Here is a 25435-nt window from a genome sequence, read left to right as displayed (position 1 = left end):
ATAGGCCAGATAACCACTTGGTACATATGCTGGAGAGGGAATTCCTGTTCAATTACACCAGGGATTCTTAGCCTTTTTTGTGTCCTGGACCTCTTTGGCAGTCAGTCAAATGAGGCCTTTCTCACAGTGATGTTTGTAAATGCATAATATAATATACATAGACTACAGAGGAAGCTAATTATATTGAAATAGAGTATCAACTCTATTTTTATTTTTAAAAGACCAATTCAGGGACATTAGGTCAAGAACCCCTGAGATTTTTTGTTGTCCAGTCATTTCAGTCATGTCCAGCTCTTTAACCCCATTTGTGGTTTTCTTGGCAAAGATTCTGAAGTGGTTTGCCATTTGTTTTTCCTGCTGATTTTACAGATGAGGAAACTGAGGCAGACAGGGAAGTTGCTTGCCCAGGGACATACAGTTAATAAGTGTCTGAGACCAGATTTGAATTCATGAAGGTGAATCTTTCTAATTCCAAGCCCAGTGTTGTATCTACTGCAGTGCCATTTAGCTACCCACCCTTGAGATTTAGGTTGGACTAGATGGATTTGAGGACATTGATCAATTTAGTCAACATATTTAAATCATAGTGACAGAACATTAAGTTGGGAAACTTTACAAAATGCAGCGCCCTTTTACAGATGAACACACTGAGGCTGAGAGAATTAAGTGCCTAAGAACACAGATTTGCAAATTTCCTGCTGTGTTCTAGCTGATGTCTTAATTACCTGAGCTTGCTGATGGGAATGGATCTCTTAGAATCCAGAGGATGCTGGACCCTAAGGAATTTCTCCATTTCACAGGCCAGGCAGGTTTTAATTTGGAGATGTGAAAACCTTTATAACAATACTGTATAATGACAAATAACATTGGTGTAGCCCTCTGTGGTTTACAAAGGCATAAGACCATAGATTTCAACATAGAAAGGTACTTAAAGGCCATCTAGTTCATTTTACAGATGAGAAGTTGAGGGCAAGGGAAACTTGCTGGGGCTACACAACTAATAAATATCCAAAGTGGGATTTGAATCCAGGTCCTTTATAGTCCTTTACATTTGTGATCTCATGTGAGCCTCTCAACAGGTCACTAGTAACAGGTAATCATGGCTGCCAGTTGCATGATTAGGAAAGCATTTCCATGTATATTTTCTCATGTAAAAACCCCTGCTGAAATGGATACTACAGGTATTAAGATCCCTGTTTTCCAGGTGAGGAAATTGAGGCTTAAAGAGAGGAAAGAACTCAGTCAAGCAAATAAGTGGCAGATCTGGGAGTGCTCGTACCCAAATCTTCTGATCATTAGGTCAAAGGTCTTCCCACTATACCTGTTGCCTCCAGGAGAGATGTCCTTGGTCACACAGCTAATAATCGAAATAGACATAATTCTTTCTCGTCTTTCTACTATAGTATAAAGAATTTTGCATTTGGTATCATAGATTACCATTGTAATTCTTAATGCCGTCACTCATTGGCCACTGAAGTTAATTTGAAAAACACACAAGTTGGAGAGTGTCTACAGGTCACTTCCCTTCTCTGGCTCTCAATTGCCTTATCTATAGAATGAGGGGGGTTAGACCAAATCAGGGATTCTTAAACTTTTCCCACTTGTGACCTCTTTTCATCTGAGAAATATTTGTGTCATTTCAGTTATATAGGTATATAAAATAAGTGTCAAACACTGATATCATCATTTCATAACCTCTACATTCAACCATGAGACCCCATTTGGGGTCATGACCCACAATTTAAGAAGTTGGGGACTGGAGTAGAGATGTCAAACCTAAACCATATTAAAATGTAATTGGGCAATATTTAACAAAATGAACTAAAAACATAACCACACATAGTTAGGGTTAATAAATAATAACAGTAGATAGGGTTTTCTCTGTATGGTGGTCTCTGTTTCTATTTGAATTTGACACCATTGAACTTAAAGACTTTGGGTTCTCTTTCAACACTAGGTCTTTGATCTGATATATGACCAAATCACTCTTCCTCTCCAGGCCTCAATTTCTTCATTGGTAAATTGAGACAGATTAGATCAAGGAGTAAAACTAAGGCCTGCCTACAGGAAATAATCTGTTAGATTTCAAGATCCTTTCCAATTTCAGGTCTATGGATCAATCAAATCAACAGGAAGTTGAGTTCTTTATACCGTTCTTGCTGTTGGAGCAGGACAAGAAATCCGATGGGTGCCATGTATGTTGCGTTACCTGTGTACACAGTCTTTAACCAACTGTCTGAAAAAATGATCACTATTCCGAATAATATCAAGAAAGTTCGATACTTGTTAGCCAAATTGAGAGAACGTTTACATGAGGATGTAGTTGGATAAGTGCCCATTGATTGGGGAATGGTATGGAATATTAGCTGCATAAAAAACTACCCATATGAAGAATTCAGAGAAACAAGGAAGACTTGTATGAACTGACTCAGAGTGAAGTCACTGACTACACAGTGACTGTATTAATGCAGTAGTCTATAAGAATCACAGATTTAGGTTGGAAAAAACAGGTAGGAGGAGCCATAGAGACTACTTAGTTCAAACTTCTTTGTTACAAAGGAGGGTGGTATGGACAGGGAGGAAAAAACAGAAAGGGAGTCACAAGGGTCATTAGGAAATTCGGGTAATGTCAGGGAGAAAGAACCAATATGATGTTTATTTTAAAATGGTACAAAACAAGAAAAGTCAACCTGGAGAGCTTTTAGTCTGCATCAGACCTTTTTGCATTAATATAGCTTTTTGTTGAGAGCTGTTCATTTGATGGTTTAATCTTTAAAAATGGTAGTTTAAGGAAAAACCCAGGACTGATTTATGAGAAATATGCAAATCACATTAGTTAGAACCCGATGACCTATTGTATTTTGGGGGGGACACATTTTGTATGACTGGGATGTGGTATGCCTCAGGAGGGATGAGGGATAAAAAGCACTACATATAGTTATTAGAAATACTCATGTGGCATACACACTGGTCCTATTAAAACTTCACTGTTACTTTTGCTTTTAATAGACTTTCAGAGCTAGGAGGGACCTTGGAGATTATCCAGTTTAAATCTCTCCATTTGACAGATGGGAACCCTACTGGTACAGAAAAGGGACTTCCTTAAGGTCATGCACTGAGTAGGTGATTAAGCTAATTTGCTCATTTGCCATGTATAGAAATAGCCAATTGATCAAGTCATGCTTCTAGGCCTATGTTGATTTTGATGACTAATGTGAAATGAACAAATAATTCTTGGGTACCTAATATATTGACAATTTCTCAAACTATGGTGTTTACGTCAGTCTTCTCCTTTTCATTCACAAACTAGAGAAACACAATAAAGCATCTGAAAATGTTTGCCTGTTCTGTAAGCTAAAATGAAAGGGTGCAATGTCAAACTCCTTTGTCAACAAAAAAAAGGACTCTTCAAACTGAGATTTGATCTGCAAAGTATTGGCAACAACTGGATGTTTCTCAGTTTGAGCAGGGGAAAATTATATTTTATAGAAATCCTTACTAACTCAGGGAACATCGTGGATAATCTCTGAAGTCTCTCCTAGGTCTAAATTGTATGATGCTAGGATGCTAATTGAGTTGGGATAGCTGTTACATATTAGCAGGGTTCTTAAAAGCAACAGAGCTTACCTAGACCAGTATTATTAAATTGGAGTTGTCAATTGGTCAGCAGGACAACTAAGGAAAAAAAATTCATTGGGAAATGCATAACCAAATAAATAAAAATTCATTTCAACATAGACAATATTAATGTTTAATTTTCTAATTCAATGTATACCCTGCGGGGATCTGTTTCTATTTGAGTTTGACACCACTTTATTAGAGCAAAGCTTATCCTTCATGATTTCATGGATCATCTGGGTGAACAAATATAAGTTTTTATTCTTTAGTATCTCTGGTATATCCATGAATTTTATCAATATACTCCACAGGTTTAGTTTGTGACTCTGCCATCTTAATGTTGTGTATTTCTTACCCATATCTATCCATAAAATCTCCATACAGGGATCATCCAACTCCCTATGGGACATCCTCTGGTTCTTTTCATGTCCTGAGGATGAGGACATACCATTTGGGTTGTCCATTGAGTGCCTCTTACTCAGTATATTGCTGAATCACCTCTTGTTTTGGCCATATGTGTCCTGATACTGTCTGTTGAGACACTTCTTGAGCTCAAGTTTATCCCCTAGGAGTCTGTCTATTGCATGTAATTATGAATTACAAACATTCCCATATTTTTATGTAATAAGTGCATTTGAACTTATCTCCACTAAAATCCCATTCTGATTTCTCAGCATGGTGGCAAGGTGGTCTTTAATTTTCAAAGACTTTGCTAGTAGGAGCATGAGCCCCAGCAGGTTCTACCAAAATCCAGTACTAGACTGTATATCAGCTGAACAAGGACTAGCCCATCTTAGAGTCTCAGAGTTGTAAGAGCGCTCTATGTCCATCTTGGCTAATCTATACTCATGAAAGAATGCCCTCTGCAACAGTCACCCAAGAAGTGGTAATTTTACCTTTGCTTGAAGACCTCCAGTGAGGGGAGGCAATATAGGTCTCAGTTTCCTCATCTCCAAAATGAGGGAATTGGACTGAAAGGTTTCATTGAGGTCTTGACCATGGATTCCTAGGCAATCAAGGACACTTTTGAGTAGCCATAGATGTGAAGAAAATTTTCCTGACAGCAAGAAATTATCTAAATTTACTTCTTTGTAACTTCTCCCCATTGTTTCTGATTCTGCTTCTTAGATCTCTACCACTCTTCAATCACTGGAAAATTTCATTGGAATTCTTGGCTGCCATATCATAATGTTCTAGATAGTATTGGCCTGACTATGAAAAAGTTGAAGAACAGCCTATAGGATTCATATATTGGTATATATGTCTTGGACAGAAATTGCAGATAGAACATAGGCAAAACCCAGAACTGGACTGGAGGAGGAGAATAGGATGGATTTCCTTTGGGAAATTAGAGAGTTCTTTTAATGATCTTAAATTTCTCCATGAAACAAAATCACATCTTTTTAATACCAACATTTTCCCAGGGTTGTTATATGAGTCAAGGAACAATGCAGTCGTTGAAAAATTGAAAAAGGAATATAGTAAATTGGGTCATGAAGAGTTGGACACCACTGAAAAATGACAACATAACTGAGAGAGCAATGAGAAGCAAGACTGCAGTGCATTAATAGCAAGGAATTACCAAAAGGAGCAAATTTAAAAGTCAATTAAATGAAATGTTTCAGCAAAAAAATGATGATTGGTCATGTAATAAGGGCTATGGATGAGCAATGTACAGTCTATGTGGCTCATTAGTATCTCACAATGTTAAGAGAAAGGAAAGAAGACCCCTCAGAACATTGGCTGGATCCCCTGTGGTGATCTTATAAGAGGATATGAGCAAGAGTATCTGCATCATTGGAGGGAATATCTAGATCAATAAAGTCATACATCTACTTGAGGATCATGATGTTGACTCATTGAACTTTTAGTTTATTCAAACCCTAAATCTTTTCCAGATGAACTGCTATCTAACCACTATTCTTATATGAACTGCTGTGCTTCTGAATTCATTACTTTCCATCTTATCTCAGTGTGTGTGTGTGTGTGTGTGTGTGTGTGTGTGTGTGTGTACGTATGTATGTATGTATAAATTCTATAGTGGTTAGTGAGATCCCTGTGTATCCATATATCCATATCTTAAGATATGGCTTTCGATTTTCTTGATAATTGGAATGGTTTCTGCTTTTATGTTTAGAATTTCATCCTCCTGAGCTGACTTCCTGACTATCCATGGGATAATTCATATTTTTTCCCTGAATATTTTGAATTTTTCTTTTCCAAAAAGCTAGATAATCATGGCTTTCTTTTCATTTTCTAGAATAAACTCAAAGGCCACTTCACCTTTGTGTTCCCATCATTTCCACTCTAGCAAGTAGTTCCTCCTTATTGGTGAAAAAAAGGTTCAGAATTTCTTTTAAAAATTTCCTTTTACTTCATTACTTTCTCTTTCTAGAGGATGATATTATCACCTATTTTGTGGCAGAGGGAGATTAAGAAGAAAGAGAGAGAGAGAAGGGAAGAGAAGAGAGAGGAGAGAGAGAGAAAGGAAAGAGAGAGAGAGAGAGTTCTAATAGATTCCCTGATAATTGAAATCTCCCATCACTTCTCATTTATATCTACATGCCATGCTTGTAATCTGATCCCTGAACACTTCATTTATTTTTCTTTTGTCCTAGCATCTCAGATGACACATTTGGAGCTAAATATACCTCATCACATGGTTGGATCCAATGCAATATATTTTTTGACTACATAAACTCTCAAAGGCCAACTATTAAGTTTCAGAGAGCTAGAGAGCCACATCAATGAAAGGAGCCCACATACCAAGGAAACCACAAATTTTTTTAAAGTGTTGAAGTAGTCTTTTTAACTTCTTATTATAATGTGGACGTGGACCTTTGCCCATGATTGACCTCTTCAGTGTGGCTTCAAGTGCTCATGATGGAGAATAAGGGAAGTCTAGTATTCATTGGATGAAGGCTTGTGATGTCAGATTATTATGAGACTGGTGTCCAGATGCAGGGATTATGTCAAGCTGCAAAGATTTTAAAAAAGGAACTTGAAGTGACCAGATGGGGAAACCTCATGAAGAGGTAACTAGATATAGTATTTGTCAAGTCCTAGAATTTTACTGAGTTACCATGGGCAGAGAACTGAAATAGAACAGTATGCTATGTTACCACACAATCTATTGAGCAGGGTATGCCAGTGCTGCTTCTTATACTAAGAATGTTCAGGCTCTGGAAACTGTTGAGAATGGTGACCCAGGATGTCAGTTCTCTATGGTGGGAGCTGGTAGCTTAGGACCAGAGCCAAGGCTACAAAGACATATGGGTCAATCCTAGTTTTGACTACCAGTTGCATGAATTGCCACAGGAAGGCATTAAATTCTGTGGAACATTTTTTTCTTGCATGAGTGACATTGAAATTCTGTCTTAGATACTTTCCTCTTTGATTAGTGGCTTTAATTGTTCCTGGCCTCTGAATGGACAGCTTGCATTTTTGGGGCTTGACTTTTCAGGAGAGGCTTCCTTCAGAGGGTGGCACCAGAACTGAGCCTAGAATGAAACAGGAGCATTCTAGAGTTATTAGGTATTTTCACTGATTTGATCTGAAGAGCATTCTCACCAGATAGATAAGATATGTTTTGCCTCCATTTTACCAATGAGGAAACCAAAAGTAAGGGATATGAAGGGCTCTGCCTTTGGGCACACAGCTAGCACATGGAAGAGCAATAATTCGATGCCAGGGATCCAAATCTGTGACAAAAGAAAAACCTTTTCTCCTTTCCTCATGAATCGCAATTCTGCTGTGTCTAAGAAAAGGATCTAATTTGGTGAGACTGAAAACAATTTTATGGGGACAGGGCATGGAAATGTTGGTGATAACTTCTCTTAGGATTGATTACTGCCATGTATCAGGAGCAAATGGGAGGCCCCATGGTGCAGTAGATAGCAGAGCTGACTTTGAAGCCAGGAAGGCCCAGGGTCAAGTCCTGCCTATGCTGCCTACCTAAGGAACCTATGGGACCGGGACCTAAGGAACTCAGAGATTACAAATTGCAGAGAAACTATTAAGATGCATTTAGAAAGAGAGTTTTCTTTTCTGGGAGTTGCCAGTGCCAATGAGATCACATTTAGTCTCCCATCCTTGTCCCTATCCTCAAGAGCATATTACTTAAGCAAGGAAGTTCTTAGCTCTTTTCTGTGACTTGGGAAAACCTCTGGACCACTCCTCAGAATCTGTTCTGTTGTTCATCCGTTGTTTTCTAAGAGCACCACTGACATTATAGGTTGATGTCTTGCTCATGAATTAGATTTAAGTGGGGCAGATTTTCAAGAAATTGTCAACCTCATATTTTTAATGTGTGCTATAAAATACAAGAAAACCAATTATCTAGAAATAAAGATGTTTTTTCCATCCAGGTAACAGGCTTCCTGAAATCTATGAGTGATACATAGAGGTTTCATGGACCGCAGATTGAGAATTAATTAAGAAAATTAAAATTGAGGCCACGAAGCAGACAAAAACAGATTAACATATAAGAGAGGGGGCCGGTTCCATGATAATGAGGAATCAGAAGAGTTTTGAAATCAATCTTGAAAACTCAAGATGCCTATTTCATATTTTGACTAAGTAGTTTATCCAGGGGATTTGTTCCCCTAAAAGGAAATAATGGCTATGTATATCCCCAATAATAACCAAACATCCCTTGGACACTGTCCATTTAAAAGTCATGCTAATCAATATGATTTGACCTTACATAGGAATGCTGTAGATTTAAGTTGGTTACCTTATATTTTCATGGGAATTTTCCTATTCTCCAAAATTCAATCAAACTCCCAAGCCCTATAATCTGGGAAGCTGAATCAATCATTGGCATTCCTCCAAATCAATCTCTGCTTTATCTTCATGCTGGAGGAAGGCCAGAGAATTTGGGGATCAGAAGACTGGCAGGGACCTCCACAGGCCCATCCCTTCTACTTTGAGGCAGAGCTGACCTAAGTCATTCCTGACATCTAAAGGAGATAAATGACCATGTGTTATCTGTTTTCTTCTTCAATTCATGCAGAAAAAATTCTACAGCTGATCCTAAAATCATAGAGACCTATGAGGACATCTAGTTCAACTACCTTGTTTTTCCAGATGAAGAAACTCTCTATGGTAGGGGGTGATCCCAGAGTCTGTACTCCGTGGGAACCCCACAGCCACCTATCTTTTGCTTTCCTTCTTTTTCATCTTTTTTCTTTATAGTCATTTAAATTATGTGACTAATTATGTCTTTGGTGGCAGGCACTTTAGGAACAAGTTAATTCGGGGCTAAGAGGTTAGTTGAATTATATTGACATATTGGTTCATTTGGTTTCAGCAGTAAAGCCCAGATTTAGCTCCTTTTAAAACTCCAGCCAGTTTGGGGGAGTACCGATATCTCAGTGTGAAAACAGCTCTATTCCTGTGAAAACATCCAAAAATGTGTGCTCTGCCAATGGTGGGTTAATAGATTCATCTTCTTTGAAGGACACTCTGTGTTACATTGGATTTCTTGGCCAGTTTGTTCTGTTCTTGGGAGCTGTTCCACTTATAGGATTTTTAACCCCAAGGGGTACATGAGTAGATTTTAGAGGAGCCTGTAAATTAAAAAATTGTTAACTCTATTTTAATATAATTAGTTACCTTTGTAATCCCATGTATTTTATTTTTGCATTTGTAACCATTAGAGAAGTGTTTATAAGTTTTACCAGAGTGTAAAATGGGTCTAGGATGTAAAAAAGTTTAAGAATTCCTAGGATGGGGCAATTTCCTCATTTTTGAGAGGAGAAAACTTAGACCTTCAGAAATAAAGTGAGCTCAAGCTTTCCATTCTCTCTGTTTTGGCTTCACTTGCTCTGCTTCCCATCTTGGATCCTATGAACATCCATTTCAGTGGAAAACTTGTTGCTTTCTCATCTGCTTTTCTCTTGAGACACTCTACATTGTAGTTAGGCTGTCTTACTCAAGGATCCTTGAGTATTGCCTGTGCTTTTCCTACCTTCCATGCCTTATTGTCATTAATTTACTTTTCATGTCTCCTATCTGTTGACCTCCAAAAGCCAAGTCTTTCCAAGCAACATGTGACTCATCAAAATTCTAGATAAACTAAATAATTTGGGACTTATCATTCAAGACCCAGCTCAGATCTTGTATTCTTTATGAAACATTTTCTGAACCTCTTAAGCCAAAGTAATTCCAAAGGTCTCTGTAGAATTTTGGAATTAATTATGTGACATGGGAGACACTGGCACAGGATTACCCAGCATGGTGTGCTGTAATGACCACGTATTTAAAATCAGCCGGAGTCAGGAATTCAGGTTAAGGGAAAAATCTTCAGTCTTTATTGAAGTGAAGAGGTGAAAAAGGATTGCGATAGCAATATGGGCAAGAAGGATTGCGATAGCAATATGGGCAGCTGCGACAGGAAGCCAGCTAGCAGAAAGAGAGCTGAGCTGAAGGGCCGTTGCAATGGCAATGTGAGCAGTCTCTCCTTCCCCTTCCTTTTCCACTCCCTTGCCTCCACCCACCAGAATCGTCATTTCCTATACAACACAATCAGGACTTGCACAAAGAGTGGGCGGGGGCCATTCTTTCTCCAAGCTTATATATTAATAGAATATGGTCCAATTACTATTTAGCCTCATGTGCTTGGGACCTCAGTGCATCAACTTGAGCCTCAGCCATTATGGTGTGCCCTTATTGGAGAAGTGCTATGCTCTATGAGCAAAGCATAATTGAAGTTGTTCAAAAGAGAGGCAAGATGCACAGATTTAGAGAAGTCATCTCAAATATTCACATAGATTATTTGTGTGCAACTTGTGAGAGAGCATTCTGAGCACATGTAGTCTGATCAAACACAATCAGACTCACTATACCTTGACTCTAACATAGTGATGTTGCTTTGGCTCCCTTTAAGAACTAAAGACAACAATCACAAGAAAGCGAAGTTTGAGTTAATAGCAGTAAACATTTCTAACTGTTGGAGCTGTCCCTAAATAGAAGGAACCACTTTGTTGGATAAATGAGTTCTCACCACTGGAGGTTTGAAAAGTGAGGCTAGATGACCATTTGTTGCTGATAGGGTTGGACTTGACAGCCTCTAATTGTCTTTTCTGGCTCTTCTAGTCTAAGATCATTATGCTTTTGAAGAAACATTGAGATTTAGCCATAGTTGGTTTGGATTTTTCAGTATCTCAGGAGTTTTATTTCCTCCAAAGACTCAAACCTAACATTTATATAATCTAATAATTTCTTACAATGTTTAGTTATCCCCATTCAATAATAATTCAGCCCTACAATATGGCTCCTGGGTATAGAGTGCCATGATAGACTCTTTTAAAAAATTTTTTATGGACAGAACCCATGCCTGGGTAATTTTTTACAACATTATCCCTTGCACTCACTTCTGTTCCAACTTTTCCCTTCACTCCCCCCACCCCCTCCCCAAGATGGAAAGCAGTCCTATACATGGTAAATAGGTTATAGTATATCCTAGATACAATGTATGTTTGCAGAACCAAACAGTTCTCTTGTTGCACAGGGAGAATTGGATTCAGAAGGTAAAAATAATTTGGGAAGAAAAACAAAAATGAAAACGGTTCACACTCAACTTCCCAGTGTTCCTTCTTGATCAATTGGAACTGAATTAGATCTTCTCTTTGTCAAATATATCCACGTCCACATGATGGACTCTTGAGAGAAGCCAGAAACGCATGGTTCTTCCATTCCTGGAGCTTAGCCTAGGAAGCTCCATGTTTTCTGGATAAGAAAAAGAGCCAAAAATTAAAGTGAATTACCTGTATGGCCAACTCTCAAAAATCATCATCGTCTTTATCATCATCATTATCATCAACAGCAACAGCACTTTAGGCATTTTGGCTTCAGTGTTTTTTGGTTTGGTTTGATTTTTGCATCATTGTCTTCTCCCAATTACTACCTTTTAATCCATAAAACTTTCCTTTTCTACAAAGAGATATAGACAATTACATAAATGGAAACTTCAAGTCTGACAGTACATTAGTAATGCCCCACCTCTCTTTTGAGGCGAGGTTTCATCGTCAGTCTTCCAAAATCAGAATTGGCTAGTTCATTCATGTGAATTCAGATATCTTTTAATCTGATTCCCACTCCAGATGTGTAATAACCTCGTAGCAGGGAGGAAAGGGGGAAGATAGGAGCTGTTTTTGATTCTGGATGACCTCTGACAATAGATAAGGCTGGCTAGCAGCAGCTCCAAAGCTATTTGGCCCGCCACACTAATGCCAATGCCAAGTAGTCTCACTGCCGTCAGCAGCTGTGGCTCTAGTTCTTCCACCCCCTCCCATCCAGACTTTTCCTCAGCTTCATTTTCTTTATGAGACTATGTCTAGGAGATGATCAGTATTCCTATAACCACTTTGTCTCTGTCTTCATATCTTTGTGTCTCTGTGTTTGGGTCTTTATGTCTCTATCTCTACGTCTCTGTATTTCTCTGTGTTCTTTGCCTCTGTGTTACTCTCTGTGTCTCTAAGTCTGTCTTTGTATTTCTGTTTCTGTTTCTGTATATAGTTCTATCTCTCACTTTGTGTCTCCATTTGTTCGTCCCTGTCTTTATGTCTCTGTCTCTTTGTGTCTGTCTCTGTTTCTAGCTCTTTCTTTTTTCTCTGTTTCTTTGTCTCTTGTCTCTTTTTTATCTCTTTCTGTATCTCTCTGTTTCTGTCTCTCAGTCTCACCCTGTCTCTGTGCCTTAGTGTTTCTCTCTCTTAATGTCTACATATCTGTTTCTCTGTCTCTATTGGGTCTATGCTTTTATTTCCGTGACTGTTTATATCTCTAACTGGGCCTGTCTTAGTCTGTCTGTCCTGGTTTCTCTGTCTCTCTCTGACTGTGACTTTCTCTGTCTCTGTGTTTCCATGTCTCTGTCTCTCTGCTTCTGCCTGTGCCTCTCTTTGTGTGTGTGTGTCTCTGTTTCTGTGTCTCTGTCTTTCTGTCCCTAGTTGATTTTGAGACTCACCCCAATCTTAGTTTCCTTTGAGAGGGAATATTGTTTTCTGTCTCTTTGAGGAAAAACAAACTCCCTTTCTCAATCATCTTCCATGTGGCTAATAGTTACATTCGCTTGTGTTGGTGGCCTCCAGATTGATTTCAGATATTAGTTGAGATTACCTAGGAATTGGACTTGTGGAACGAGAGCTTAAACTCCCATCATTTTTTGATGAGCAGCTAAGGGAATGGGATGTGTCTTTCACTCATTCTCCCCATATAACAGAAGCTAAGTAGAAAGTTAAGTTGGCCAATAAAAGAGGGTAATTTGGACTTGACTCTTGTTACTAGACAAAGGGAAAGGAGTGACTTTGGACCACTCAGGAATGCCTCTTCCAGCTATTTGCTGTGCTTCTGCTGCTGCAATAGGCCTCAATCAGACCCTATTGGAATATGGACATACTTTTGGGGGTTACAATTTGGTTGGGAAAATTCTCATGGTTAGGGTTAATCTAGGGTAACTAGGTGGCATTGGACGTGGAGTCAGGAAGCCTTTCTTTCCCATCTAGCTTAAAACACTTACTGGGTAACCTGGCCAAGGTGTTTTACCTTTGACTTCCTCAAGTGTAAAATGCGGATAATAATAGCACCTACCCTGCGGAGTTGTGATAAGGGTCAAATGAGATAATGATTACAAAGTGCTCAGCTCAGTACCTGGCATCTGCTAGGTGCTATATAAGTGTTAGCTATAATTAATTATCATTAGTAATCTCCTCTTGTTTACCCAGTCACATTGGCCCTTTCACTGTGTCTAGTGTGCCCCCCTCCTCTTTGTCCCCCTTTAAGCTGAAATCAAAGGGATAGGGAGCAATTCAACAGGTTTTTGTCTGTCCCTGACCAACAAAACACCACCGAGACTTCCAAGAGGTTTCACACCGGGTCATTTTATTTTCTTTTTAACAGGTCAAGTGGATGTTGGTGCATTAGAAGTGCAGTGATACTCAGAGCTCTAGGTGCATTGATATCAGCTCTACTTGAAGGTCATAAGGTGGAGCTTTTTCTCTTTCTGTTGCATGGAACTGTGGTTTTGAGGAACACTTTACAGCTCCTGGTTTTCTCTCTTGACTTTATGGGCCCTGCCAGGAATCTGACGTAGATGGAATCGGGGGGAAGGCTTTTTACAGTAGGCAAAGTCAGCTTCAATGCTCATTGGGTCAGACAGCTGGCATCCTGAAAAGAAAGGAATACAAGGTTCTTCATCAGTGGACTGGAAGCCCCACCATGTCTTGATCTGCTTCAGGATGGAAAAAGTTATGATGATCTGGGTCCATTGATAGACTAGTATCCAGAACTTGTCCAGGTAGTCAAGAAGTGTGATGAAGAAAAGCTGCTTTGTGGTTTTGTCCAGAATGGTCTTGCAGGCATTGCTTTTTTCCCGGTAGAAGATGATTAACCCAATGTATGCCTGCTGGGTCCAGTCGAAAAGGACCTTTGCTTGTTTCTGCTTCAGTTCTTTCCACAGGGACAGGTTGCATCTTTGGCTCCAATGGGACAGGGTAGAAAAGAATCGCATGGAGCAGACCCTCAGCACATGCAAGGTCTTCATCAGAACTAGGTGCATGGGGGTCAGAAGCTCCATAGATAGAACTTGGGTCACGAGGATGACCAGCTCCCTACCTTCCTGCAGACTTCCCAAGATGTAGAATCCGATCACAAAAATGGAGAGATAGTGGGAGGCCACATCCTCTAGAGCTGTAGAGAAACCCATGTAGATTGTTTTTTACCCAGAGGGCCTGGAACAAACAAGAAATGATGAATAGTGAGAAGAGAGGCTTTTTCCAGGCCCTGAAAATCAGTCTCTGTAGAGCATTACCCTCTTGGCTGGTAGGGGGTAGAGAGAGGCCCTTGTTCTAGGGCTTCGCAGCATCCCCACTTTGGTCTTTAGCAGACACAAGACTGAGCTCAGCTCACTACTTCATGCCCCTTAGTATCTCTGATATCCTCACAATGAGTGAGGTCACAAAAGCCCTGGAAATGACATCATATGTATATTGAGTGTAAAAAAAAAAAAGGCAACAAAGTGTTGCTTAAGTGTTGATCGGGTAAGCTCCTGTGGAACTTCCTAACTGTGAAATCTTAGATATGTTCCTCTATCTCTCTGGGTAACAGTTTTTCCCAATTGTAAGATGAGGGAGATTTTGCTAGGTGATCAATAAAGCTCCTCATACTGAGTCCTAATGATCCCGTATCCCAAACCAAATGTATGAACATTTTCCCTTGCTCCCCCTTCTGACTTGACTATTTCCATCTGTGGTGCTGCTATTCACTAAACTACCCAGTTTATAGTTTAACTCTTTCCTCTTTTTCACTTCTTAAATGTAATCAATAACCAGGACCTGTCTGTTTTACCTCTACAGCATCTCTTCCATTCATTCCCTTTTTACCCACTCAAACTCCCACAGTAGAGTGTTCCTCGCCTCAAAGACAGGCTAGGGTTTTTGTGGTCATTGCTGATGTTTTGGCCCCCGTTGCCCTAGTGCCTAGAACATAGTAGACACTGAATAAATGCTCGTTGGCTGACCAGTGAAGGGATATGGAGATGGTAAGAGAATATTTGGGTGATTTTAATGCATTGAAGTAACAAGGCTCACATTCTAGCACACTGAAATAACCAACTGCAGGTTGGAATGACTGAGTAGTTTTCAGTGATCTCTGAAAGACTATGATATCCTGATTGGAAAAAAGAAAAAAACCAAACAACTTGAAGAAGGGAGAAGACTATTAAACAGTTCATTGAGTTTAAATTCTATTCCTGGCAAAAATCTAGAAGGCATTTAAAGGGCTAGTATGTGAGTATTTAGAAAGAGCTAGTATGTGAGTACTTAGAAAGGGAAGGAGAACTCACTAAAATTCACCATGTGGATATAAAGGTTTATATATATATATATAAAACCAAGCTTTTTTTTTCCATTTGGGAGAAGGTTCCTAGATTGGGAGGTCAGGAGAATCTAGGTATGTAAAGGGCAATTACATGGCACTACTGTGTCAGAATGCCAGGCCTGGAGTCATGAGTTCAAATGCAGCCTCAGACGCTTATTAATCAGGTGAGCAAGTTACTTCACTCTATTTGCCTCAGTTTCTTCATGTATAAAATGAGTTGGAGAAGGAAACGGCCAACCGCTCTAGTATCTTTGCCAAGAAAACCCCAAATGAGGTAATGAGGAATTGGTTACAATTGAAATGACCAAACAATTATGTCTGTGCTCTTGCCACCAAATGGAGTGACTGGGTGGGCATGCAAACTCTTATTCGACTGCTTGTTACCTATGATCTGGTCTGGTTGTCATAAGTTATGAGGAAGATGGTTTGGTAGCTGTGGCAGGAGATTGGGCTCACCACGGTGAGGGTTTCTCAAGCTGCAGCAGATTTGAAACACTTTGCCTGCAGAATACATAATACAAGCCCCTGTTGCCTGTGGTATCTTCAAATATAGATCTTTTTAGTCCCCCCCCCAAAATCTGTTTCATTCCCCTGGTAAGAATTACTTAAGTTGCTTTGAAAGATGCCCTAATCTAGTTTTTATATTTGGATCTGCGCAGTGATATGAGGGAATGGGAACTGCAGCTATTTAGAAGAGAGAAAATTCTAAAGTAGGTATAGAAACTTAGCCATATAACAGTGTGAAAGGTTAATCATACAAATATCTACTTCTGTCAGACTTTTACGTGTGTGTGTGTGTGTGTGTGTGTGTGTACACATATCTATATCTCCAAATTTTAATTGATTGGTTTTGTACACTGGCAAGAATACAACAATAAAATAATCAGTTAAGAAATTTTTTTTCAAAAAGGAGCCTCAACAAGAGAACTATTCAGTTCTGCACACATATATTGTATTTAGGATATATTGTAACTTATTTAACATGTAAAGGACTGTTTGCCATCTGGGGGAAGGGGTGGAGGGAGGGAGGGGAAAAATTGGAACAGAAGTGAGTGCAAGGGATAATGCTGTAAAAATTACCCTGGCATGGGTTCTGTCAATAAAAAGTTATTTAAAAAAAAACAAAACCAAAAGGAGCCTGATATGGTCTAGGTGCTAGGAAAATAGTAAATATATTTTACCTAAATTTTAGCAAAGTATTTGACAGCTCTTATGTATGCTTAGGGATGCATAGGGATAGAGGAAGAAAGAGGATTAAATAATAAGTTAGGTATGTGGAAGGAAACAATTTAGATGCTATGTTTAATTGAAGTTTGTGTACCTGCAATGCTTTATTAGCGTACCAACAGTTAGTTTGGAGAGAGATTCAGGTCAAAAGTTTCCCTCGGCTAATCAGAGAACTGCTTGTTCCCTTTCTTTAGAGATTTCAAAAGGTCTCTTGCCTTCATTTCATTCTGGGTTTTAGAGGAATGGTCCCAAGGAGTGCTGGCACTGAAAATCATGTCACCATATCAACAAGTGTAGAAGAAACACTCTCTACTCTGTGTTTAGTTTTAGTATGTCAGCCACATTTATTATTTTACAAGCAGATTGGTTGGAGGAAAATTCGACAACAGATGACCCCATGCTAGTCAGAATTCCTTTTTTGTTCAAGAAATTTCTGACTCACATTTATAGCCATCATGAAACAAAAGATGAAGAAATTTCATAGTAACTAAAGGCACACCAACACACCATTTTCAGTAATGATTTTGACATATTTATCATAATGGAAGGATAATAGTTACACAGCCTTGGGAAGATGTGGTTAAGAGATATATTAAGTATTAAGGACACTCCTGAATTCTCATTTATTTAGTGATTCAAGAGAATCCAAGGACACTCTTGCACCCCCTAATTCTTATTTTTTCTAACATAATGGAAGCTTTAATTCTATAGGTTTCTACAGATGGTTTTGGAGCTGATTTAATGATCAGATCCAAAGACCGGTCAGGGGTGACTCATTGTCAGTTTGAAAGTTGTGCAAGTAGAATGGACAAAAGACCTTTCCTTGGCCTTGTGTTGTTTAATACCAACAACTCAGATAAAACACAGAAGTCATACTTGTCAGATTTTCAAATGACATGAATTTGGAAGGGATTGTTAACACATGTTGACCATCAGACTTAGAATCCAAAAAGATTTTTATAGGTTAAAACAATGAACCAAATGGAATACAATGAGATTTAATAGGGACAAATCTATATTTGAGTTAAAAAATCAGCTGTGAAAGGGGAGGATAGAGGAGGCTTCTTGCTATTCCACAACATTTATATAGTGCTCATAATGTGCCAGGCACAGTGCTTTTCAATTATTATCTTGTCTGATCCTCACAACAACTTTGGGAGGGGTATTATTACCTCCATTTTACAGATCAAAAAACTGAGGTAGTCAGAGGCCAAGTAGACTTGTTCTTGCCCAGGGTTTGAACTCAGGTTTCCAGGTTCCAAGTCTTACATTTTAACCACTGCTAGTCTAAGGAAAGCATAGTGTACAGAGGTCCAGGAGTAAGGAATGCGAGAAAGTCACTACTCTTTATTTTAGTCAAACCACATCTCCAGTACTTTTTTCAGATCTGGTGCCATTTTGAAGAAAAGTCTTTATAAGCTTGATCATATCATGGAGAAGGTGACTAGGTTAGTGAAGGTCTCTTGTTCAAGATATTGAGTGTGGCCTCCTGCAGGGAACCTTTTCAGATTTCTCTAGTTGCTCATGCCTCCTTCCTCCCCCCCAGTCCCTAATTACTTTGTACATATATGCAATGTATCCCAAAAGTCTTAGTATCATTTTAAGTTTTAAAAACTTAAAACTGTATTAAGACTTTTGGGGAATTTCAAATGGCACTATGACTTTTGGGACATGTTATATTTACTTACCTGGGTGAGTGTTGTTTCCCCTCAGAAGACTATAAGTTCCTGGAGTTTTGTCTCTCTATTCCCAGAGCCTAGCAGAGAGCTTGGCACCTAGTAAGTACATATTAATTGCTTTGCCAATTGCATTGAGTGTCATCATTTAGTCCAGGGGCAGCATAACACTGCTTGGGGGCCAAATCAGGCCCTTGGGTCAATTTTGAACTACTGACCAAAACTTTCCTTAGCTTGTGGTCCAAATCTCAGCTCGAAGTTTGCCAACCCCAGATGAATCTGTTGCAAGTTCACCATATGATGTGTGAGCTTTGTGGCAGTTTTCAGTGAATTTTCTTAAACTTGCAGCAAGTGGTTCACTTATTGTACTTTTGGGAAACGGAACCTTTCTTTTTCTCCCTCCAAAATAATCATTAGAAAACACTATCTTCTTCCCTCTATTCTATAGAAATTTTCTTAATCTCTTTCCTCTCCTTTACCTAGTAGGACAGAGGGAAACTGGCAGAAAACAAGAGGGAAGACGAGAAAGAGCTTAAAGCTTCAAACTACACTAAGACTTTTGGGTCACCAGTATTTAAGGATCTTTTCAATTCATATTGTCAGATTATCCTGTGATATTTTGGAAGCGGGGAAAATAAGGCTGATCACATCATCCTTCATTTAGAATAGGAAATAATGATTCTAATCCTTAATGTCCAGCTTCTATTGACTTCTTGACATTTTGGAGAGGTATCGATAGTATCAGAGTGAGATGTAGTGAATAGAGCTCTGGGGACAGAGTCAGAAACTCCTAGTTTCAAGTCCTATCTCTAATAATGTAGAATTAGGGGTATTGGGTTCAAACTCCATTTGTAGCACTTAGTATTGCCACTTGTGTTTCTTCATTTCAGAAGTGAGGAGATTGGACTCACTCTTCTCCTAGATCCGTTCTACCTCTGAATCTTTGGTCTTGTGAACTACCTTGTGGATCGAATGGACAAAATGGGTGAACTCTTAGAAAAACAAGTTTGTAACAAAGGAACAAAATACAAGCATGTTTAAAGACTCCCACAGTCTCTCTTTGACTTGTATTTCCTTATTTCATGGTATTCCTTTTTTTGCCTCCTCTGTTCTAATTAAACTTGACTGTTAGCTGTTGCCTGAATTTGACATTTCATGTTCTACCTTTTGATATCTGCACAGGCTATCTCCCAAGCTGAATATACACTCTTCTCATGTTGTACCCCCTTACCCTCCCCACAGAAAGAAATCCTTCATTTCTTTTAGGAGCAAACTCAGGTGTAAGAAATCCTTCCTTCCTCTACAACACTCTGTAAGTGATCATCCAGCCTTTCTTTGAATGGCCCCCGTGATGGGGAATCTACCACCTTCCAAAGCTGTACTTTGGGATAGCTACATGTACCTCTTGATAGTAGGTCTTTCCCATTGAACAGTCCTTGAGATACTTGAAAAAAATCTCTCATGCCCCCCTTAATCCTTCTCAGACCAATGCCTCCAGCTCCATTAATGGCTTCTCTTATGGCATGATCTTGAAATCCTCCTTCATCTTGATTGTTCTCCTTTTTGACCTTCTCATGGTTATCTATATCTGTCTTTAACTTCGCTGTCTAGAACTTTGATATTGTAGATGTGGTGTGATCAGGGCAGAGGATAGCAGGACCATCACTCCCTCTTTTTGGACACCATACCTCTTTTAATTCAGCCTAAGATCACACTAGCTTTTTAAATAGCCATATTACGCCATTAATGAATACTGAGCTTATAATCTACTACAATTCCAATATTTTCTTTAGGAGAACACCTGTCTTGTTCTGTCTTTCCCATATTGAGTTTGCAAAGTTGATTTTTTTTATATCCAACTTTACATTTCCCTTTATTACATTTCATTTTACTAGAGTGGGAAGTAGATGAAAAAAGTTTGGCATATAAGCATAATGGAATATTGTTCAGTAAGAAAAAGGTGAATATGAAGAGCTCAGAGAACCATGGGAAGATTTTTATGAACTGATGCAAAATTAGATAAACATAACAAGAAGAACATATATATTGTGATTATAACATTATAAAAGAAAAGATTCCTAAAAGGGAGCTGAACTCTGAGTAATTGAAAAACCAATAGTCTTGGGAAAAACATAACTAGAAATGTTTCCCTCTTCACAACAGAGATTATTGGGGGTGTTACCCCCAATGTTGTGGAATGTTTTTACTTATTTTCTTTGTTATAAGGGAGGATTCTAGGGGGAATAGGAGGAGCAAGAGGGTATAAGGACTTAAAATGTTTTTGCCCAGAAATGACTAATATAAGAACAAAAACATCAATGAAGCATCTTAAAAATAAATTTCATCTTATCTGACCCAACCCAATTTCCTAGCTTGTTGAAATGTTTTTAGATCCCGACTCTGATGTTCAATATATTAAGCTATGACTTCCCAGCTTTGTGTCAGCTATACATTTGATAAGCATACCACTGAAACATTTATATATAAGTCATTGATAAAAATATTAAACAACATAAGGTCAAGGTCCGATCCCTGGGATGTACCACTGGAGACCCCATTACAAGTAGCCACGAAAAGCCATCGATGGATCAGTATCATTTAACCTGTTCTGAGTTTACCTTCTTGTGCCACATTTTTCATCTTGGCCACAAGAATAACACAAGAGACTTTGTCAAATGGTTTGCTAATATTTTGCTAAAACATAGCTACTGTATCTCCCTGATCTCATCACTGTCTGTCAAAATCACCCATTGCTTTTTCTAGAGTGTCATTAGTCATTTGTTGTAGATTTTTTCCTGGAATAGAAGTCAAATTTCCCAGCCCATTTATTGTTGGCAGAATTGAATTGACCATAATCATTAGGAGTTTCTGTGCCACACAATGCCTTGTTCTTTTTACTTACTTATTTTTAAGACTAATTCAGTAAATAAAGAAGCAGCATTTCTTGATTCAGACATGAATTCCGCGAATGAACTCAATAGCAGCAAAGAGATTTCGAGAGCTTTTGTATAAATGAGCATTGTGCTTTTTGGTCACCCATTGAAGTATATATAAAGTAAAGAGGCACTAGATTGCTGAAGGGTAGCAGCATCTTATCATCTACAGTGACTCATTCCTAGTAATTTGGTGAACTAGCAATATTTTTAGTTAAAATAATATTTGTGACCATAACCATTTATATGAATTATTCTAACAAAATAAAAGCCTCAAATATAAAAGTGTCTGAAATATCTCTCATAAATCTGTCATTAATTTAGAAATATCCATACACACACAAATGACACTTCTGTTTTGTTTCAAAAGAAATCTATTCATTTTCTTTTGTATTTTCCCTTTCTTCCAAAGAGGAACAATCCATTCCCAAGATTAAGAATTGGTTCTAATATCACCATCTATTGATTTAAAATAGTTATAAAGTGCGTATGGTGTGTAAAACACTATATGAGGAATTGGAGGAGATAGAAAAGTAGTCTGTGATGGAGCCACTCTCTGTGTGAAGCCCACAGTAGAAGGAGAGCATGATCCTACCTTAGGTAAAATCACAATATCACACAATGAGTGCAATTGGTTGGTTGTTTGACTGTTGTCCTTGTTTTTTGAAGAGGCCCAAAATGATGTCACTATGTTGGAGTCTAGATATAGTATATCTGGTTGTGATTGATCAGACTAATATGAACCTAGAAGGCTCTACCACAAATCGGACAGCTAAGTGGCATGGTGGATAGAGTGCTAGGCCTGGACTTGGGAAGATCTGAGTTCAAATCTATTTTCAGATATTTACTAGCCATGTGTCCCTTGACAAGTCACTTCAACCTGTTTGCCTCAGTTTCCTCATCTGCAAAATGAGCTGAAGAAGAAAATGATTAACTAGTATCTCTGCCAAGAAAACTCTAAGTAAGGTCACTAAGTCACGATTGAAAACAACTAAAGAACAAGAACAGCAGCAGCAACTAAGGTGTATTAAAGGGCTCTTTAGCAAAATATTAGGTAAGGTCCAAGAGGTTGAGAGAGAGTTCTTTTTGTAGGAAAGAGCACTTGAATTGGGCTTTGGAAAATGGATAGGAATTCAAAAAATAAAGAGTGAGGGGTTTAATCCTGCCATATCCTGTATGGTGTTGTTCTGGTCAACATCATTCCTGATAATATCGCTTATCCATTATGATCAAAACCTATGACCATGTTGACAACCTCCTACTGTGCCATCCTTACATTTGTGATATCGTCGCTATGGGACTAACTGTTCTCACCTGTATTATTATTTCACCTAACACCGTGTTTTCATGGAAACCACTAAACTATATTAGGTAGGGGCTGCCTATAGAAACATTTTGTTTAGCTGTCTTTGGGGTAACATTTCCAAGGGGGAATATTAGGACTCTGAATGAGAGAAAATATTTCCCATTACTATTGAAAACTTTGATTACATTTGGAATGTGGCAATTAGGTTGTCAGAATAAATTTGTATATCTATGTCTACAAATATCAACTAATAACACATTAACAATCTCAAGTAGCCTTTTCATTTCCTTCCAGATCAGAATCTATCTGATATAGACATGTAACTTAGGAAAATCTAAACTGCTTTCAACCACAATGTTTTAGAATTATATTTATTTTGTAAAGTGTTAAAATACTAGTGCTTTTAGGAGAATGCTATAAAAAGGAAAGGGTTTTAAGATTTTGGTAGTACTATGATAAGATAGATAAGATAGAAATCTTTCCTATTATAATAGGCCTCTTCTATGCACTTATCACATTCTAATTTTTATTTCAGTTATTTGGGTTCATGTTTTGTTCCATAACTAGATTATAAGATTCTTGACTATATTAATACATGCCTGTTTTGGGGCAGCCCTTCCATCATTTGTCATTTGTCTCTGAGGCATCACCAAATTGTTATTTTTTTTTTTCATTTTTGCTTTTTTATCTAAATATCTAGTTGGTGCTTGATACACATTTGTTGAATTGCATTATAAATGCTAAAAGGAATTATATCATTTAAAAAGTTATCTGAGCCATAAATTCACCCCAAAAGAAAAGGATAGGAAAGTGGAAACCACTTTTTAATTAATCCTTTTAACAACTGCATTTTAAAACAATATAACAAATAAAGTAGTATGTAAAACTTACTGATTAAAAAATTAACTTATATAAGATTTCTAATTCTTATCTACACAATGCTCTCCCTCTGCTTTTGTCTTTCAGTTTCTGTCAGTCTCACCACACACACACACACACACACACACACATACATACTCATACACACACACACACACACACACACACACACACACACACACCTTTCCCATGCATCAGCCTTGTCCAACAGTACTAGAGAAGCTCTCCCCATTGATTCTTCTGTGTCTCACTACCCTTCCCCCAGTATTGATATTTGCACCCCTTACCTGGACCTCTTTATAGGTAGAGACAGGAGAAGGTACAGAGGTTCAGGATTCCAGGCCCAAGGGGAAGGGGAGTTTCTTTTATATCAGAATCTCTCTTCTGAGTTTCCTCCTCCGAGTTTCCTCCTCCCTCTTTGCCCCCTACAACTGCTTGGAAACTCAATCTCCCCCTCCTCTCCTTTCTATTTCTGGATGGGCTTCTCCCTGCCCAGCCCCCAATTCGGCCCTGTCTCTGCCCCTCCCTGGGCATGTTTCCCTGGTTGCAGAATGGAGAGTGAGGCGTACAAGTGGGTGAGATAAAAATAAACTGGGTAGGAGACTGAAAAGAAATCAGGCAAAGGACGACTTAGATGAATCAGAGGTCTAAAAAGAAATCAGGTAGAAATCTGGAAAGAAATATGGTGGTGCTGAGAAAGAAAATCAGGCTGGGGAATGAAAAGAAATCAGGCAGAAAGACTATTACATATAAGAAAATCGAGCAGAGGGCTAAAAAAGAAATTAGGCATTGTGCCAAAGGAAAGCAGGCTTATAGGTCATAGACACCAAGCTCACTGCTCTAAAGTTTTTATATTCTACTCTCCTTCTTTTTCTAAAAATGAAGGTGATATTTGACTTTCCACAATACTACACTATAGTATCTCTCCCATTTTCTACAATCTTTCTTATAAAAATTGTATTTATTTTTACAAGCATTTATTGTCTTTCACCCCTCTTTTCTACTCCCCACTGAAGAATTTCTTTTAAAAGAAAAAGAAAATTCAGATAAGCAATAATGCAGTTGAGTAAAACAAGTTATCCACATTAGTCATGTTGAAAAAAAAACACATCTCTTTTTGTATTTCAAGTCCATTACTTTTCTGTCAGAAGATGCTTTGTATTGAAAATCTTTTAAAGTTGTTTGTTTTTAAAATGTCATTATTTAAATTGTCCTTCTGGTACTAGTTACTTCACTCTGCATCACTTCATAGAGGTCTTCCCAGTTTCCTCTGAAAATGCCCATTTTTGTCATTTCTTATGTGCAAATCTTCCACATTCATCTACAGGGTATTACAAAAGCCTAATTACTTTTCTAAGTTTCAATTAGCCTGAAATTTCACTAAGACTTTTGAGTTACACTGTACTATAATGTTTAGCCATTCCCCATTATTCCCTTTGTTGACAGTTTTTAGCTACTATGAACATTTCTGTAAATGCGGGTGCTTTCCCCCTTTTAATCTCATGGTTTAACATAGTAATGGTATTGCTAGATCAAAAGGTGTGAATAGTTCAGCGACATTTTTGTTCATAGTTCCAAATTTCTATCTGGAATGGCTGGACCAACTCATAGCACCAACAGCATTTGTTTGCCTCTTTTCCCTGAAGTCCCTCTAACATCTATTATTTTGCTTTTCGTGAACATTGTTACTCTGATATTTATGAAGTAGAAAGTCATAGTTGCTTTAATGGGTGTGAGGTGGAACCTAAGAATGGCTTTAATTTTTATTTCTCTAATAAATTTTCTTTTTATTTATAAATTTGTCAGGTAAACTATTCCATGCTCCTCTAATTTTCTTATGGCATCACTCTGTTTCTAAATCTAAATCATTTTGGTCTCATCTTGGTATATAGTGTGAGATGTTGATCTATGCCTATTTTCTG

General features: G+C 38.3%; 1 protein-coding gene and 1 long non-coding RNA gene across 2 annotated transcripts in view; one reads left to right on the top strand and one right to left on the bottom strand.

Annotated features, from left to right (window-relative positions):
- Nucleotides 1-19485, top strand: part of LOC127542716 (uncharacterized) — a 44303-nt gene extending 24818 nt beyond the window's left edge. The window contains exon 4 of the long non-coding RNA XR_007948796.1: nucleotides 19286-19485. This is a non-coding gene — a long non-coding RNA (uncharacterized LOC127542716). The remainder of the gene's footprint in view (nucleotides 1-19285) is intronic.
- On the bottom strand, nucleotides 13477-23954 carry LOC127542713 (uncharacterized). Its single transcript, XM_051968485.1, has 2 exons — nucleotides 23801-23954; nucleotides 13477-14345 (listed from the first exon to the last, which is right to left on the bottom strand). The coding sequence occupies exon 2, from the start codon at nucleotides 14318-14320 to the stop codon at nucleotides 13652-13654; it is 669 nt and encodes a 222-aa protein (XP_051824445.1). The 5' UTR covers nucleotides 14321-14345; nucleotides 23801-23954; the 3' UTR covers nucleotides 13477-13651.
- Between the last annotated feature and the right edge of the window lie 1481 nt (nucleotides 23955-25435).

This window comes from Antechinus flavipes, chromosome X (assembly GCF_016432865.1).
Source record: "Antechinus flavipes isolate AdamAnt ecotype Samford, QLD, Australia chromosome X, AdamAnt_v2, whole genome shotgun sequence".
In the NCBI taxonomy this organism is placed as follows: Eukaryota; Metazoa; Chordata; class Mammalia; order Dasyuromorphia; family Dasyuridae; genus Antechinus; species Antechinus flavipes.
This window is presented reverse-complemented; position numbering and strand designations above follow the sequence as displayed.

What these genes read in the sequence shown, in the direction of transcription:
- LOC127542713 (XM_051968485.1), bottom strand. Translation starts at nt 14,320, where the DNA reads ATGGGTTTCTCTACAGCTCTAGAGGATGTGGCCTCCCACTATCTCTCC.